The following is a 19,687-nucleotide window of genomic DNA, read 5'->3' as shown; positions in this document are numbered from 1 at the left end:
CATGGTAGATGCACTCCTGTGCACATCACACACACTCATTTGTGGTACACACTCATGCATAGTATACAGTTGTGTACATATATGTGCATGATGTTTGCACTTATGTTCATACTAATGGCACATGTGCATACTCATTAATACACTTCATTGTTCACATACCTTCTTCCTTCATCTTTGAAAATATTTCAAGTGAAGCATAGCTTCTCTCCCTCCCTCCCTCCCTCCCTCCCTCCCTTCCTCTCTCTCTCTCTCTCTCTCTATCTCTCTGGGAATGAATACAGAAGCTCTGTTCCCATGTCTCTTATGTCCATTTCATTATGAAAGATGTGACAAGTCCTAGCTTGAGTTCAGCACTGAAGACAAGGTAGGCTTTTCTGTTTCTGAATAGGAGGGAATAATGTATGTTGATATGGCTTCCACCAGTGCCAGTCATAACCTATCTCAGTTTGATATTCACAATGGGCTGTTTGAACACAGTCTGATATTGATCTATGTCTCCTATCTATCATCTATCTGTCATCTATTAATCTATCATCTATCTTTCATTTATCTATCAGTCTATCAATCCTATACTATATATCATCTATCTCTCTCTCTATCTATCTATCTACTATCTATTTATCTATCTATCATCTATCATCATTTGTCTGTGTATCTTTAATCAATTATCTACTTGTCATCTATCATCCTAAACCCACCTATCATATATCTTTGTCTCTCATTTATATGCATATATGTATATATATACATATATATATACATATACATATGTGTATATGTATATATATGTATACATATATATATATCAGTTATCATTGGCCTACCTTCTATCATCTATCTGTTTATCTATCATCTGTCATTTATTATCTATTTATCTGTCAATCTATCATCTATCTGTCTACCTGTCACCTATCATTTATCTATGTATCTTTTTTCCTCTTGTATTTACCTGTATCTGGCTATTACATATCTCTGTTATAAATTTATCAATCTAAATCTATCAATCAACAGTCAACCTTTCTGCATCTATTATTTGTCCATCCCAGTCATTCTGCCATCTTACATAACCACCCATTTACTGCTGTGGCCAGGGGAGGGCAGCGAACAGACATGGGGATGTTTCTGGACAGGTGGAAAGCTTGTAACACTCTAGGGCACAGTAGCACAACTTTTGTTGGCAACAATTAATTGAATTTCAAAATAGTTAGGAGAGAATTTTAAATGTTCCCAACCTAAAGAGATGTTTAATGCCTGTGGTAACAGATGGAGGTGTTCCTGCCTCTCTCTTGGGATCATGACACATTGTCTACATATACTGAAATGCCACACTGTATTGCTAAGAATCTACTAACCAAATGAACTGGGGCTGGAAAGATGTCTCAGTGGCCAAGAGCACTCTCGCAGAAGACTGGAGTTTGGTTCCTACCACTCATATCAGGTAGCTTACTCTGTAAGATACCTCCTAAAACTCCAGATCAATGCTTCTCAACCTGTGGGTTGTGACCCCTTTGGGGGCTTAAATGACCTTCATACAAGGTCACATATCAGATATCCTGCACATCAGATATTTATATTAAGATTTCTGAAAGTAGCAGAATTACAATTATGAAGTAGCAACAAAAATACATTTATGGTTGAGGGGTTACCATAACAGGAGGAACTGTAGTAAAGGGTCCAACATTAGGAAGGTTGAGAACTACTGCTTTAGATACAGGAGAATCTGATGCCCTCTTCTTGACTGTCCAGAAACCTGCACATATGTGGCAGAACCATCTCCCTTCACCCACCATACACACAGGCACAGTCATGCACACATGCACATGCACATGCGTGCACACACAGGCACACACATAAACAAAATAAATATCTTTAAGAATATATAAATTGATTTGAATGAGAAGTACATATCTATCTGGCTGCCTCAGCAGATTCTATTACATGGGTTATGGAGGTGACTGGGGTCATGGAGAGGGGTCAGCTTCTCTGTCCATCCCTCTTGTACAGTGAAGATGGCAAGGTTCACAGTCACATCAGCACCCGTCCTGTTTGGGACTCAATTTTAGTCTTTAAGTCATTCCAGATTCTTTCCCCCCCCCCAAAATTAGTAGAACCAACATTTTTGAAAAGTCCATAAATAACCTTTCTCCAGGAACCCCATATTTAGGAGAAGTTTGTATTAGCTCTCACAGATCCAGAAATAGCTCCTTCACCTCAGAAGACTCTTCCTGTAGCAGCAGATAAAGTTGAATAAACATCAATGGATAAAGTGTTTCTGCAGACTGAAAGTTGAGGGATGGGTATTTTAGAAGCAGTGAGCTTGACAGGCGAAGAGTATTTCTCTCTACTGCATTCTTTCTGCTTCCACTGGTCCACTTAAATTTGCTCTTTAAGTATTACAGCACATAACATATCTGGAACATTTCCCCTTAGGTTTACACAACCAATATTTGTCTTCATTACAAAGCATAATTATTTTAAGTGTCCTATATCTTTTTGCCAATGAAAAGCGAGATATTTTTCTGGAAGCATCTTTGAAGAATACTATGAAAACAAGATTAGCCACTCTGATATAGCTAATATACAGTATCTCAAATATAGTAATAATAAGTCAATGAAAACTTGGTTTGCTATGTATTTGAGGTGGGAAGCACACATGACATTTAAACTAAACTGATTTGTGAGTCAGAATAAAACAAAACCAAAGCTCAAGTCAATAAACTAGAAGCCAGGCCATATTTCTTTCCTACTCCAACTCTGAGCTAATTGGCTTCAGCTCTGCTGGAGGGTCACCGCTTGGACTGCATTTCTGACCTGTAATCAAAAGAAAAACTGACCACTGTTAATAACTCTAATGTTTTAGTGTCGGAACGGTTACTGTATCTATTGATGCAGTTTCCACTGAGTTGTGTAGGGATTTCACAATACTAGTGAAGTTCTGAGTGGTTCCCTGAATGTCCTGGAAACAAATGCTCATAGCACTGGAGCCTTCTGGGAAAGACTGAGTCCATGGGAAGAGGGCGAGTTGTGGGAAAAGTCCTCATTCAAGGCTGGGAAGGGTTTCCTGAACATGTGCCTGAAGGTATCTGTGAAAAATCATGCACTGCCTGAGATTCCCATTATTGTGGGTAGAGACAGTCTGGGATGGCATCTTGAAGGTTTTCTGTTTAAATTCATGGAGACAGAATAGCACAATTACTAGAAACTAGAAGAGATTCTTATAATAGATCCACTGAAAAATACTTTGTGTCTGCTTTATGCTGTACAGATGTAACTAGAACTGGTTAGTAGACTTGTGTGCAGCTGGCTCTGAGTCATGGTTCTTTCCTAGTTACGTTCATAGGCATGTCTACACCACATGTCTATACTAAGCACCCCAGTCTTTACTCACTGTTCAGCTGGTATTCTGTCACATATTTTTGATAGTAGCTTACTCAAACATGGCCTCACTGTTGGACACATTGCCTCATACTTTGGACAGACACTTACAATGCTTCTTCAAGTGAGACCAGTGAGCCACGGTGTCAAAACGGACAACTGTAAATTGTATATCCTGTGGTGTACAATGTATTTTGAAGTGTGTAAGCATTGCATGTGGCAGAATCCAGCTAATTAGCATGTCTGACATCGTATGGCCATCGTTTTTGTGATGATATTTAAAGCCTATGTCAGCAATTCTCAAAAAATTAATATTTCATGTTTTTGTATTAACTCTTCTATCTATAAATGAGAATGAGACCACCAGAGCTCATGTCCCTCCTAACTGGAGTTTTCTATCCTATGGACAGTATTTCTGGGAGCTGTCTCCCTCCTCCAGTCCCTGATAATCAGATTATTCTCTGTGTCACCTAGTCTGTAACTTTCCAGGTATAAGTAGGATTTGTACTTGTAGTGTGCCTTTCTATCCCTGAGAAAAATGCCCTTGTGCTTTACTCACAGTGTTGCAGACAGCAGGCTGTCCCTCTAGTTTCCATTCTGTGTATGCACTGCGCTTTATTTGTCCATATTAATCTGCTGTCATTCTCTTGGTTCTGTAACTTACTTGTGATTTCCAAATCTGGAAATGCACACATCAGTTTGATATTGATTTCTACTCCTTTGATCTATATGGCCAGCAGGAATACTGGGGCATATAATAGTTCTTTTTTAATGCTCTGATGAGTTTCCATGTCCTTTTCCACAGTGGTTGGGTTAATTTATATTCCTTCCAGTAGTACACAAGGGTTCCTTTATTTCTGCACCCTCACCAATCAGCACCTTTTTTCTTATTACTGCAGTGCTTACATGTGATTCAACATCTTATGGTTCTTTAAATATATTTTATTAATTCTTTCAGAGTTTATTATAATAATTATGATCACATTTACCCCTACTCACCCCCTAATTCCTCATCCCTGATTCATCCACTCCCTCACTTTTCCACCCCCTCCAAAATTTATATCCCATCAAGTCCAACTTGTGTTGGCTATATATACCTGGGTTTGGAGACATCCATGGGTACGTGGTTGACCTACCAGGGGACACATTCCTAGGGAAAAGAGTCTTTCTATCTCTCCTTCAGAATCTATCAGCTGCCTTTGAATCCCAAGTTAGGCATGAGACGTCATAAGCTTTCCCTCCCTCTATGCTGGAATGCCTACTGGCTTCATCTTTCACCGACCTTGTGCAGAGCATGAGATCATGAGTGCAGCCATCCTAGCATGACCTGAAGTCATTGTTTTGTTCATGTCCTCCCTGGGATCTAGATATTTTCTGGAAGTTGATTTAGATATCCCATTAGTGGCTGAGCATACCATGGAAACTTTCTCTCTGTACTCTGATCAGTTGTGAGTTGCTGCATCAACCACTTTCCACTACACAAATAAGCTTCTCTGATGAGGTCTGAGAGCAGCACTATCTGTACAGAAACAATGTTTAAGGGCAGTTCGATGCTATCTCCATTTTGCAAAGCAGTTGTACTAGGTTCACCTCCAAGGCCTTTGAACTCTCCCATTGTTGGTTCTTTGCTAGGTTTTCAGTACCAGGTGTGTGTTTTCTTCAGTGGAGTAGTCCTTAAAGCCAAGCAGAGAAGTTACTCATCTCCATACATTTGTGCCACTATTGCTCCCATGTCATATCCAGTGGCATGTCTTGCCACTCTAGCATTTGTAGTTCAGTGTTTACAGCTGCCTAAAACTGTCAACAAAGCTTCCTGATGAGCATATACCTGATTCCTCTGTGTCCTTCAACAAGTGTATGTGTGGTATCTTAGGCAATATGTGTTTCTTTGTTGTTCTGAGACAGGGTCTCACTCTGTAGCTCTGGTTGACTTGAAACTCCTCCTTACAAGGATCAGGCTGTCCTGGAACTCACAGAGATCCGCTCCCTCTGTCCTTCAAGTGCTAGGACTAAACCTCTGTGCTACTGAACACTTCATTACAATTAAGTTTTTGTGGGAAGCTAAGAGTAATGACAATGGCCTGTATTGTTTAGGGGTCTCCAGGACACCTCCAGCCAACAACTAGAAGATAAGTAGCCCACACTAACTCTGGGATTTTTATGTAGCAACCTGGCTTCTGGGAGTAATGTAATTCCCTGTATAGGATAATTCTAGCTAAATTATTTTATATGAAAAATAATATGCATGAGGTGTGTGTGTTTATGAAGCTTATAAATAGCAGACTTCCATGTGTCTTTTCAAACAACCTTGGTTTCATATATCCCTCTTCCAGCCTTTCTTCTTCCCTATATACTCATCCCTGTCCACACCTAAACCTCTTGCTCCATTATCCCCCCTTCTTCATATCACCTGTTTTCTCCTCCTCCTCCTCTTTGATTTACTTATCTACTATGTATACAGTGTTCTGAGTACATATGTGCCTGGGCACCAGATCTCATTATAGATGATTGTGAGCCACCATGTGCTTGCTGGGAATCAAACTCAGGATCTCTGCAAAAGCAGCCAGTGCTCTTAACCTCTAAGCCATCTCTCCAGCCCATATCACCTGTTTTCTATGATTCTCCCTTCCTTAAGAGCTTTCTTCCCTCTTCCTACAAACGATAATTTCTAGTTCCCTGAATTCTGCTGGATCCTTGACTCTAAGTTGAACGTACAACAATAAGGATGATGCTTAGATCCACATATTAGTAATGAAATAGCAATGTTTTCTTTCTGGGTCTGGGTTAACTCCATAGGTATTTTTTTTTTCAGTTTCCATCATTTATCTGCAAAATTCATGATTTCCTTTTTCTTTATGGCTGAATGATGTTCTGTTGTATGTAAGAACCAAATTTCTTCATCCACTCATCAGTTGATGGACATCTAGGCTGTTTCTGTATCCTCGCTATTGCAAACAGAGAAATGATGGACATGGCTAAGCAGGTATTTTTGTGGTAGGATATAGTCTCATGGGTAGATGTCCACCAATAGCCATATCCTGAAGTCTGTCTGCACCAACCTTTAACTCTGACATTGGCTTGTTCTCACTTTGAGCCATCTGTGTTCTTTGTATCTGGATCTCACAAGTTTTCTCCCTCATAGCAGACTGTCACTTTGTTCTATAAATGTTCTCTTTCCTATGATGAAGTTTTGGGGTTTTGAATCTAATTTGTCTGTTTTGTCTGTGCTTTTTTGGGGGGATTTCAGGTTCCTGCTTGTTCTAAATGCCTAAAGGAAAAGCAGAAGCCTTCATAGTCAAATTCGCTTCTGATGTGATTGCTATGTAGCACGTGGCAGGCAGATACATTCCCTGTCCTCTTATCTCCAAGCCTTGAAAAGAAATTAGGATGTAATATGAGTAAGTTATAAATTTAAAAAATCATAAACTTAGCATCTCAGATAGACTACTACAGGACATAGACTATGTTGGGAGTCTCTCAGGCTCCATCTCTGCTATCCGAGTTCCAATCTGTGTCTCACTCTGGTTCGCTCACATTCATTTTTATAAGGTTTTCTTTTTTTAAATTAATTTATTTATATTACATCTCAGTTGTTAGCCCATCCCATGTATCCTCCCATTCCTCCCTGCCTCCCACTTCCCCCCTACTCCCCTCCCCCCCCTATGTCTGTGTCTGAGGGGGACCTCCTCCCCCAGTATATGCTCATAGGGTATCAAGTCTCTCCTTGGTGACCTAAGGTTTTCTAATTGTTACTTATCCATTCCATTCCATGATTCCCTTGAGTTTGGGTACCTTACTGATTTCTGCATATCTGATCCCTAGAGCATGATGTAGTAAATGTTCAAAACAAATGTTCAGAAAGACTGATGAAAATACAGAAAGTCAAGTGAAGACAGGTAGATAGGAAACAAACTGTAGCTAGGGGACAGCTTTTTAATAACTGGTTTTAGAACAATATTGGTGGATTTATATAATCTGTTAACTATAGTTCAGATGTTTAAACAAAGACTAATCACCAGAGATTATAGGGAAATGTCTACAAATTATAGCTGTCTTTGGTAACAGTTGTATTGATGCTGATACAGAATTGTGTGGTTTCAACACATTTTATCTTAGTAAACTCACATTTTATATATGCAATATTTTTTTAAATTTATTTTTATTAATTTATTCATATTACATCTCAATTGTTAGCCCATCCCTTGTAACCTCCCATTCCTCCCTCCCTCCTGCTTCCCCCCTCCTCCCTTCCCCTATGTCTGTGACTGAGGAGGACCTCCTCCCCCTGTATGTGCTCAGAGGGTATCGAGTCTCTTCTTCATGACCTAATATCCTTCCTCTGAGTGCCACCAGGCCTCCCCATCCAAGGGACATGGTCCAATGTGGGGCACCAGAGTTTGTGTGAAAGTCAGATCTCCTTCTCCACTTAACAGTGGAGAATGTCCTGTCCATCGGCTAGCCTGGGTAGGGGTTCGAAATTTACTGCCTATATTTTCCTTGGCTGGTATATGCAATATTTATTGTCCTTCCTTATAACCTGCCCTATATAAGTTCAGTTGTTCTTGGCATGTGATATAAAGATGGCTTTTTGGACAAGTAACACTGGAAGTTCTATGTAATTCACATACACTTAAATAGGCAACCAATTTGCATATTAATTTTTATGAAGCCGAGATTTCCATTCAGAAAGGAAAAGTGTTTAGTTCATTAACCCAAGATTTTCTCAATTGGGATGACTCAGAATTAATGACCTCTCAGCACCTTCAAGACTATCCCCCAAAAGAGTACCATGCAGATGTGAGTGGAATTTATACAGAGGCTTGAGGATTACAGGTTCCGATATCCCCTGGGAGGTGTCTCTGTTCAACCAGAAGGAAAGGAAGCATGCTTATTTCCTTCCTTATCTTTTATTTATTATCAACTTCATGGATTACACAGATGACTGTCATCTCTTCCCTAGAGATTCCTGCTTTTACTCCTGTTTCATCCACATCCATCTGGGTAGAACTGCTTCCTGTAACAGTTGAGCTGCAGGACAGTGACCCTCTCCAGCTGCCCAGTCAGTGCAGATGGTAGGCAGAGACAAACACTCCGCCCTCAGGCTAATGCTTGCCGCACACGCTTATTCACATAAGACAATTCAGAGTCCAAAGTTCTCCCATCTGCATATTCTTGTACAAGCCATAATACCATCATCCTTGGAGGCTACAGCAGTGGCCTGGCAATTAAGAGGATCAGCTGTTACAGCAGAGGACTCAGGCTTAGTTCTAAAGGCCTACATGGCAGCTCACAAACCACCTGTAACCCAACTCTTTCTTTTGATCTCTAGAGCCACTGTACATACATTGTATACAGACATGCATGTAGGAGAAATACTCATACCCCAAAAAAACAAAGAAATAAATATATTTAAAAACATTTTAAAACATATCACCTCCATTGTTTTCTGTTTTTGAGGTGACCTTTAAGGTTCACAAAGTGTCCTCTAGGCATAATCTTTAGAGAGTTCAAGCTTATCCTCATTTGTGTAGCAAGTTCAAGGCTAGCCTGGGTTACCTGACACCCATTCTAAAGCTGCCATAACTACCAACACAAAAAACAATCTCCTGTGGATTGCCAGATGTGTTGGATTGCCAGATGTGTTCGCTAGACTCGAGTGACAGCAAAAAAAAAAAAAAAAAGTCATTCTGCTGGTGTCTTCATTATGTTGGTAATTTGGTCTGTCTTTTTGCTTGGTGCCGTCTAGGGTTGGTGCGAATGTGCAGTTCTCCTGTGAGGACAATTATGTACTCCAGGGAGCCAAAGGCATCACCTGCCAGAGAGTCACCGAGACCCTTGCTGCATGGAGCGACCACCGACCCATCTGCCGAGGTAAGATGCCCAGTAAGGGGACCGCAACTCAGCCCAGGGCAGGATATTCTCCTGAACACAGCATGAATTTTAAGGTGGAGGCATGCTCTCTAGTAGGGAGGGACTTGGTAATAAGTATGTCTTTGTGATGATGTGGGCGAGAAGAAAGTCCCTCAAGGTTTGTTAGAAGGTAATTCCTCTAAGACTACGAATGCTCTCACTGAAACTGGTCTTAACCTTTTAATATGCACTTCTTGCATCCAATAAACACCACTTATTTATTTATTCATACATTCAGTTAACATAACATTATTCCTACTGGCAGGGTGTCAGGGTGTTTCTGTACCTCACTAAGTGAGTGAGTGAGGGACATTTGCATCACAGTTAGGAGATTGGCTTTCCTAAATATGAAGCATCCCCCTCCCCCCACCTCTTCTGTCCTGGGATTACAGGCATAAGATACTCCATCATTCCCAGAATTCCACCTTTGGAAATATACAGCACAGGGTCTTCATTTACTGTACACATTATCTAATAACACGTCATAAGTAATGTGTAGTGCCTGTTGACCATCCAATCCCCTCCCCTCCCTGGTCCCACTCTCTCCTGCCTCTAGAAATTGCTACTTTGCCCTCTGGAGATGGGGTTGGTTCTTCCTAGACTCCAGGTATAAGAAGAAACACCCACTTCTTGGGCCTATGTGCCTGGTATGTTTTTCTTAACACATTCTCCCCAAGTTCCATCCAGAGAAGTAACAGAGGCATCTAACGAGATGCTGGGCAGACATGTTCTTAAATTTCTTGGAAGCCTCTGGAGGGGGTGAGACATCTTCTGACAAAATTCCTCAGTCCTGTGCCTTGACCCTTTCAGTGGCTAAGTGTTCAGACTTTATGGGGCCATGAGGTTGGCTCAGCCTATTTTCTGTGGGGTAACTTGTCAATAGGACCCTGTGCTCACACCCACACTCACACTCACACTGTTCTTCTAATGACTCCAGTAGCTTTTTCCAGATGTGAAAGATTTCTTACTACCTGGAAAGGCAAGATATTTCAACACTAGTTAGTTTGGGCGCTCCCTCCCTCTCCCTCTCTCTCTCTCTCTCTCTCTCTCTCTCTCTCTCTCTCTCTCTCTCACACACACACACACACACACACACAGATGGACAAACACTTCATTATAAGCTTAAAATGAAACGATACACTAGATTTCCACATGGCCTGCACATCTCAGCTTGATACATAAGCTTGTCTTGTTTAACTAGGTATGGTAGTTCTTTAAGCTCAGTCCTTGAGAGACCGAGACCTCCTGATCTTAATAAATCCAAGGATAAATGAGATCTACACAGTTCTTCAAGCACTAATTTCTACCAGTTCAAAGCCACCGAAGTTTTCTCTACTTTCTCAAATGAACAGGAGCGAGTGGGGCCAGGGAGGCGAGAGGGGAGGACTGTCAACAGGCAACAGGTTTTCTCATGCTCCTGCTGCCCCTGCCCCTGCTCATTTGAAAGCTGTCCTCCACTATTTAGTGGCAGCACCTCAGGCCACACATCGGACTCCGTGTCACACTCAAGCAGAAAATGGTGGCAAGAGCATGGGGATTAGTGTGTGTCTTTAGTTCTGGTACTCGCTCACAGAGGTGCTGCCTAGGCTAACTAGTCTAATGACTAAGTACAGAAAGATCGAAAGGTCAGAAAGTGTAGACAGTGAACAGGCTGGGCTCTCAGGGGCCAAAAACAACTGTTATCCACAGACTAAGAGGAGGAGTTGTTTTATCTTTTGGGGCGGGCATGTAAACAACTACCCAGATAGGGCACTGGCCGCAGAGCAAAGAAATGACTGAACACAAGGCTAGCTGCATGTAGCAGAAAATCACTGGGCCTTCTTCCAGGAATATCTTTGACTCCGAGAGTTACAACAAGCTGAGAAAGGCCAACCAGGAGAAGCATCCACAAGGATTAAACTAGGAACCATTTTGCCCCTTACCCCATGCTTGGATAGGCCAGTAGCTCCTGCATGATGTAATGTCAGCTGATCTCACCTGTCTAGGCTGGTTCTGAAGAAGCTACAGTTCTTTGCATTCCACCACAGATAGAATTCACACCCCACACCCCACATTACAAATATTAAAGAGCCAGCTCTAGCCAGAAAAACAAAATGGGTGAATTTAGCTTTATTAATATATTTTGTTGGATAAAAGTATGAAACATGTTATCTACACACCAATATAAAGATTATAATGTGATGTCTGCACTCTCAACATTTTCCTGTGCACTGTCCGGTGGGCATGTAGTGTGCCTGATGGTTCTGACCTGCCTGCTTTCTGACCGGCCACACTGTGCCTGCCCAGTGGCTCACATGTTTAGTCAGCACTGCTTTAGAGACAGCATGCCTCCTTCCCTTGTTTCCTTCCCAGTCACAGAGTGTCATCAACACCCTGTGAGTGTGCAGAGGAGATTGCTAAGTAACTTATAATCCTTTTCCTGCCTGGCATCCCCATAGCAGAATGTACTTTCTTCAACTAAAATCCATAGATGTTTTGGACGGACCACTTTCATCTATGAAGAAGCCCTCATTCCTTCCTTCTCGTGGCCCCTTACTGTCTCCTGCTGACTGACTGACTCAGAGATGGCAAAGAGCTGAAAAGCAGCCTCTTCTCTATTTCTATAAAAGGACGATGCTGGATCTCTAACAGTTACAGAAAAGTAGCCATTACACTCCTTAAAGCTTCAAATTGTTCTAAAAATAGATTTTAGAAGCATTTGCCAAGGTATGGGTGAGTCCCATACTGGGTGTGCAATCTGCTCAATGCTTACTGTAGGGACATTTAGCCTGCTGTGGAAAGTTCCCTTCAGTGAATGCGATGTCCCAAGCACATTTTTGCTGCCACCACAAGTGCTTTGTAGAGCAATAACAACCGGGTGTGAATTCCCCCATTTCATTCTTGGCTTTTGTAAGAGCCCTTGGATTAATGATGTCAGGCACATACCCCAAAGCCAAGCTCCAGTCAGGTAGAGGAGTGACGTCCCTGAGCGTTGAGACCAAGATACATAAAGATATTTAAAGTCATAGGATGAAGCAAGGCCTGGTCCTCAAGGTGCCCTGCTCCAGGAAAGGTCTCTACCTATTGGGTCATCACTGGGCCTGCTCTCCTTGGGAAGTGTCTGATTGAAGCTGTCGATAACATACAGTGAGTCAGAAGTGACCCTGGGTCTAGAAGCTGGTGTTTTTTTGCCAAAGTTTATATTATCCAATTAGCCAGGAAGACCAGGGACATTAACTTTCCCTCCAGTTACCAAACATATGAGTGTGGTCACCGCTCAGAAATTACACAAGGGATTCCACGTTCCTTTTAAAATTATGCATACTTCATTTAGAGATATGAAAACAGCTATTATGATTTCTTTCCTCGGGGTAAAACATTACGAGCTGTTTAAAGCTGCATAAACATCTTTAACTGCCAGTGGAAAAATAATCGAAGAAAAAAGATAAGGAGATGATATCGCTTTATTTAAGTGAAATGTTCAGGCTGGTGTCCCATTTTCTATGGCTCAGAGGAGATGGGTGGGGAAGGGGCCTCTACTGCGGATGTGCCTGAGTGACTCCCTGAGCTGAAAGGGCACATAAGAAAAGTGAAGTGTTATTTTCCATTGTAACCCTAGTTACAGCAAAGTTAATTGGAGGCAGCCTGGGTCACAGAATAAAGTTATTATTACCTCAGCATTCCAGGTGAGGTTAACTAGAATTATCCTTAACGTATTAACTTGTCATGTACCAAGGCTGTGTTGCATTTACCTCTCTACGCATGTTTTATGCCTATGCAGAAATGACCTTTTAAATGGCAATGAAAAGATTATTTACACCAAAGTGAAGCTTCGTGCTATTGGATCACAGGTCCAACATCAACATTAGAATTATATTTCCTATGGTGATATTTGCCCAAGCATCTATTGTGTCAGAGAATTACAGGAACAGGCACATTGCTTCTTCAGTTGTACTGAATTATGGGGTGTACCTGTGACTGCACATTTTTGACCTTTGTAATTGAAGGGCACTGGGGAAAACTAAATATTGCATATTGCTTTGTCATAGAGTTTCTGGGAATGATGGGTTCATATTTCATACTGCTTGCCCATACAATTGACAAACAATAACCTGACGTGAGCGGAGCTGGTGATAATCCCATATGGGAGCCATGGCGTGTCCATCTAATATGATGCTAGTAGCCTTGCTTTCCCTGCTATATTTCTTATATCTTTTAGATGTCAATGCATCTGAAATCCCTGTTACCCAGTCGCCTCCGTCCTCCTCTGTCACCTCCTCTCTCACTTCCTGACAGCATCACGTGAACTTTTCCTGAAACATTGGGTGTGTTTATTTGCTTGTTTCTTGATTCATGTTAAGAATTTAGTTAATTTCTCTCTCTTCTCTCTGTTGCACCCTCAGTTTTCAGATCAGCAATTGCAGTCAGCAATCCTTGGCCGCACATACTGTGACATGCCAAAGCCGTGTGAGAGAAAAAGCCTGTATCCCTTAGTTCAGTCCTCAAATGATTCTTAGGTAGACTAATAGTCCTTATGGTAATTAAGTACAGAGAGAGGCTTAAACGCAGCAGAAAATGCAGCATCCGGTACCTGCAGGAGGCAGCTCTGGACCCCAGGTGAGGTGATGAGCTCTGCACCCTGCTCTGTCCCTATTTCAGATGAGAACATAGACAGTCCAAAATGACTCATTATTTTTAAAAAAATTCAAGAAATACACTGATTATTATATCATATACTATATACTTTAATCATATATTACAAATGCATTATATATATCTTAAATATATTATATAATGTATGACCTAGTGATTTGTTAGAAAAAGCCTCCCATATGACTGATTCCAGCTCTTGTGCTAATTTAACTGTACTTGAATCAAAAATTTTCACCCTTTAGCTAACTTGACTAAATTGTTAGTATAGAATAACAACAACAACAACAACAACAACAACAACAACAACAACAACGTGTTTCTAGGGTCTAAGTGAGCAAATAAATACTTTATTTATGAGGTGGTCTCATTTTAGCCCGTACTGGAGTCACCCGTTCTGCCTCCTGCTCACAAGGGCTTGGATTTCAGGTTTGAACTATCAAGCTCAGAAATTTTTGTGTGTGTGACTTTGGTCATGTGAAGGAAATGTGCTTTTCCTTCAATATGTATCCGTGGTGAGATAATAAGTGTCCAGTGCTGCTGTTAGGAAGGAGAGATTTATATATGGATGCAGTGTGTTTGAACTAACCCCCATTTCTTTCCCGTCCACTTCCTCCGCTATCCCTCCAACCACGTTTCCCTTCTAACTTCATGCGCTGTTTTCTTTAACCTGAGAGTCACTTAGTGTTGCCTGTAAGTGCGTGGATGTCGGGCCACTCACCATTCCCTCCCCCCAGCAGTCATCAGCAGCCCCTCAGGAAGGGCAAGCCTTCATAAGCCCCTCCCTCCCTCCCTCATCCACAGCTGGTCTGATCTTGTGCAGTCTTGTGCTTGCAGTCACAATGTCTGTGAATTCACGTGTGCAATGACCCTGTCGTGTCCAGCCAATAATGTTTCAGTACAGATGGTCAACACTACTGGTTCCTAAGTCTCTTGACTCTCTCCTCCTTGATGACCCCTTGGCCTTGGGAAAAGAAGGTGTGATGTAGCTGGACGATTAGAGCTAAGAACCCCGCAGCTTCTCGTGTGTTGTGAGCTCACAGATGAGTCACAGTAACAAGAACAACATGACCTGGTGAGATGTGCAGACTGGTACAATAGTGGCGTGAGCATTATGGAAGTTACCAAGCAATTTTCTGGCTAGAGTTAAAGCTGCTCTGCAAGTCAGAGTTCTTGCCTGGTACCACTAACTGGTCCAAGCCCCCATAGCTGGATGCATCATAGGACGTAGGGGAGGACCAACTACTGTTGAGCTTAACAGACATCATATTAAACTGCCCTGGATGTTGTTATATTTGTGCCCATAGATCAGTCCATCTCTCAGTTCTCATCAGAGAAGTTTCCTTTTGCAGGAGATGATGATTAAAGTAGAGTCCGGTAACTGATCGATGTTCAGAGAGTAAGAGACTATACAGTTCATTTTTCTTCATAAAGTATTAGATTTTCTGTACATTGTTTTATCAATTCTAGTTTTCTTTGGAAGATATATAAATTATCAGTGAAGCTGGAGTGCACATGCTTAGGAAACTCTCCAGGGAATAACTTTTGTTCCACGATAGGACACAGGTACTGCTCATGGACATTTAGCATGAATACGATCCTGTATTTTCAGATGTTGACTAGAGCCAGGTCTTTACAAGAGTGACAGTAACACTGAACTGTGCTGCATATAAGTGCACGTCTGTGCATGTTGGTGACAGGAAACACAGAGATCGCTCTCAAGGGCCCTCCACCCTAGGACATCATGATGACTTATGTTGCTTAAAGACCTCGCTGACTGTTTGACTGCCTACTTGGCAATAAAGCAACTACAAAATCAAGGACACCAGAACACTTCTCAGTGTCAATCACAGCAGGCCTCTCCAGCTCGCCCACACCACAGGAGCTGCACAAGCCATTCATAGGAAGAAGTGAGAAACTGCTTTGTCTGAGTGAAAAGCAGAAGCCGTGGGCACAGCTTCAGACTTCTGGCTTTCCCAGCCAGACTATATGATCTTGCATGAATTCCCAGTGTATCATCCCAGGTACAGCCAGCCAAGCTCCCCGGCCCTGCCTCCCACTCCGTTCCTCAGTGGAGCCAGGCACGCTGCTCTTCCTTGTCTTCCAGCAAGGCGTCTCTCATCACCCTGACTATGTGCATCCAAGAGAAGGAGAGTGACACAAACTGACAGCAGTTATCAAACTCCGTCCCCCTGTTGATGCTCCACAGCTGGCTCCTCTTCAACTGAGCGCCCCATCTTGCTTCATGTCCTCTTCTCTGCTGCTCTTTTCCTTCCTGGCTGTTTTTCCTAAGCGCAGAACTTCTTTATTATTTATTTCATCCTCATGGCGCTGTGAGTGGAAACCAGGGCTCATACATGCCAAGCAAGGACTCTGCTACTGATTGACTTGCTTAGTCGTTCATTAATTTGTGAGACAGCTCAATAAACTACACAGACTGCCCTCTGAGACTCACTTCTCAGAAAGGAGTGAGGTAAATTTCATGAAGTTCTGAAGCGAATTGTTAGTAAGTCAGTTGAAGGGCCACGCTTCAGACAGGCCACAGTGGCACACAGTGGGTACTGCAGGCTAGATTATGTGAACTTTCCTGTGGGAGATAGTGGGGCCTAATGATTGGAGGAGTCCAAACCATTGGTGGGAATGTAATAAACCGTCCTGACATCTTCAGATACATTTTGCCAAAGTTCGAAATACCTTTCCCTGTGTTTATTCTTATACAAAATAAGTCTCTCTCTCTAACTATCTATCTATCTATCTATCTATCTATCTATCTATCTATCATATATATATATATATATATATATATATATGTATATTTGTATTCAACACTCTATACATAAGAGCTGTTAATTCTGAAGCGTAGCACAATTGAAACACAATATAAAGGCATAATTATTCAAGATGTATTTTGGTGGTATCTTTCCTTAAAGATTTTTAACGAATGCCAACAATGTCAAACTGCTTTAGACAAATTCACATTGGAAGTTCGTGATCTTTTCTGAAAACATGTTCCTAAAATAGATAAATCACAGAGCGGATCTTAGCATCTAGGGTGGGTCCGTTCTTGCAGAAAGCTCTTCCAAGTGACCTATGAAGCTTCTACATGCCCACTGGGATTTGAAAAAAAAAAGTCTCTTATCCTTTATTTTAATTAACAATGCAGTTCATTTAGGCAGAAAATGCTGGTATTTAAAAAGACATTTTAACATATTTATGCAAGGAGAATCGACTAGTTTTTAGCTAATTATGTCTGTGGAGTCAGTCTATGGCAACTCCTAAGGTGCTGGATGTGACTTTCAGTCTCATGTCAAGGACGTCTGTCTGCACTCTGGTGCTGAGCATGTACCAGAGAGAAGGCTCATATTCAGAAAGTTGTGGAGAAGTAATAACAGGGAAATAATCATGACTTCTGCACAGGAGTATTATTTTTTTCCAGGAACAGTCACAGTTTAAATCATCTTAATACGGATACAGATGAGAGAGGAGACTGCATATTCCTGCAGTGAAGGCTCATGAATTTTCTACAAGCTGGCACTTGCAGGTCAAGGAGGCCTACAGTGTCAACCCTTAGAATTGTTTCTCCTCAAACAACAATTGGCCTGAATATGTCATTAGCCAAAGGCTAGTGGCAAGAGAGAGAGCATGGGTCATGAAAGAGACAGATGATGCACTGGGTAGCCAGATAGGCTTTCTCTAAGATGGTGTCTAGACTAATCCTTTGGGTGTCCATGTGTGCTCTCTGCGTGACAGGATCTAGGATAACGGGGTGCAGATCTTTTGCATGTACTTTCTCATGAAAGTAGACCTTTTTGTTTCTTTTCCCAAGCCCATTTTGAGTTATTAATATTCAGCTCAGAACCCACACTGATATTAGATTTTTCAAGTTAGCCTGATGATTTGGAAAAGTAACACTTTGAGAAAGAAAATTATTGAAATACTTTTTATCACAAACTAGGTCGTTTCCATCGGTTTTACAGTTTCCAGGCTTCAGTTGCTTTTTCATTTCAGCTTCAAGATGAAGAAAAAAGACAGTGATGCCTTCCTTTGCTTTGGAGCCATTGTCTCTATTTCCTGTAAGCTTTCAACAGCACAATACACTCAAGTTCCTACCTTCATTGTGCTATAAGAACTGGCATAGTTTTTGTGAAATAGAATCTAAGCTTTGAGTAGACTTTGGCATTGAATCCACCATCCTCATTTGATTGAAATAGGACAAAGCTTAGCAGAGGCAAAACTGCATCAAAAGTCCATCCTATGTGAGATGCGTCACTGGTCCCGAGCCCCACTGTATGGAGGTCCGTTATGCGTCTCTCTGCATCTGTGGACAGACAGATAGACATACAGTTTCTCTGTGTACAAATGAGCACACACAGGAAATGTGGTTTGGTCCTCCAGTGGCATTTGAGATTGATCGATTTGATACTGATCTTTCCATGTCATTGTGATCATGAGTCACAATGTCTTTGCAAATGTCCTCTAACAAGGTCCCCTTGCCCACATTGCAAATACTAGGTGAGGTTCCCGAAGGCTGAGTAAAAGACAGTTGCCAGCATTACCTCATGATCTGGCTAAAAGTAAACTTCCCTGGGACTGGAGAGATGGTTCAGAGTTTACAAAGAAACATGCTAAACTTGTAGAGGCTCCAGGAGCAGTTCCCAGCGCCCTCGATGGTTAGCTGTGATTCCAGCTCCCGGGACTCTGATACCTTCTTCTGGACTTCATACCAATCTTCCCTCTGAACTCACCCACACACAGACATGTACATATAAATAAATTAAAAATAAATCTTTTTAGAACATAGTTAAAGATTATGCTGGTTTAGTGGTTTGTTTTTTTTTTTTTTTTTTTTTTTTTTTTTTTTTTTTTAGGAACACAGACATTTATACAGCAATTAAGGGAAAAGGGTCCATGAATTTGAAAGATATTAGAGGAGGGCAATGTGGCTATGTTTGGAGGGAGAAAAGTAGGGGAAATGATGTAAGCACCTTTATTAAGAAAATAAAATGTCATCAGAGGCTGGAGGATCTCTGTGAGTTCAAGGCCAGCCTGGTCTACAAAGTGAGTGCAGAACAGCCAGGGCTACACAGCCAGGGTATTTGTCTCAAAACAAACACAAAAAAGTCATGTTTTTCTCTCCAATGAAGAATGTAGATTTAAATATGAATTTGTATTTATACATACATAGGACATAATTGTAGAACCAGGTCTGTATGAAAAGAGGGTGTGGGGAGGAAAGAGAAAATGCTGCTTATTTCATAAGTGTATACCTTTATACATGAAAATAGTATGTGTTTTTGGGGGGAAAGGGTGGGTATGAAGAGGACTAGTAGGAAGCAGAATGGGACACATGAACAATTATGCAATTATATGAAAATGTCAGATTGACACCCATTATTTTGTATTCTACCTAAAAAATGAACCTCATTAAAAACAAACGAACAGTCATTCCACAGGGTGTCCTTTTCACATTGATGAACTGCTGGGCAAATTGTTTTTGTTTCCATCTGTTTCCAGCCAGGACATGTGGATCAAACCTGCGTGGACCAAGCGGTGTCATCACCTCCCCTAACTACCCTGTGCAGTATGAAGACAATGCTCACTGCGTGTGGGTCATCACAACCACTGATCCAGACAAGGTAAGGCTTCCCTACCTACCTGGGGGCCATCAGCAGACTTCCCGAGCAATGGCTGACAGCTGCTGGTGCCCACACATCCTCCTCCATCACATGGAGTACAGCAGGGGCTCAATACATCCTCTTCCAGCATGCCAGGA

General features: G+C 41.6%; 1 protein-coding gene across 2 annotated transcripts in view; it reads left to right on the top strand.

The window, feature by feature from the left end:
- CSMD1 (CUB and Sushi multiple domains 1) overlaps positions 1-19,687 on the top strand; it is a 1,521,983-nt gene that overhangs the window by 1,088,244 nt on the left and 414,052 nt on the right. For both annotated transcript variants that reach the window (XM_084758080.1, XM_084758079.1), the window contains exons 9-10: positions 9,122-9,246; positions 19,429-19,550. In XM_084758080.1, the coding sequence (XP_084614206.1) occupies positions 9,122-9,246; positions 19,429-19,550 (247 nt within the window). The remainder of the gene's footprint in view (positions 1-9,121; positions 9,247-19,428; positions 19,551-19,687) is intronic.

Source organism: Acomys minous (assembly GCF_964271855.1).
Source record: "Acomys minous genome assembly, chromosome: 15".
In the NCBI taxonomy this organism is placed as follows: domain Eukaryota; kingdom Metazoa; phylum Chordata; class Mammalia; order Rodentia; family Muridae; genus Acomys; species Acomys minous.
The sequence above is the reverse complement of the archived record's forward strand: the minus strand, read 5'-3'. Positions and strand labels throughout refer to the sequence as shown.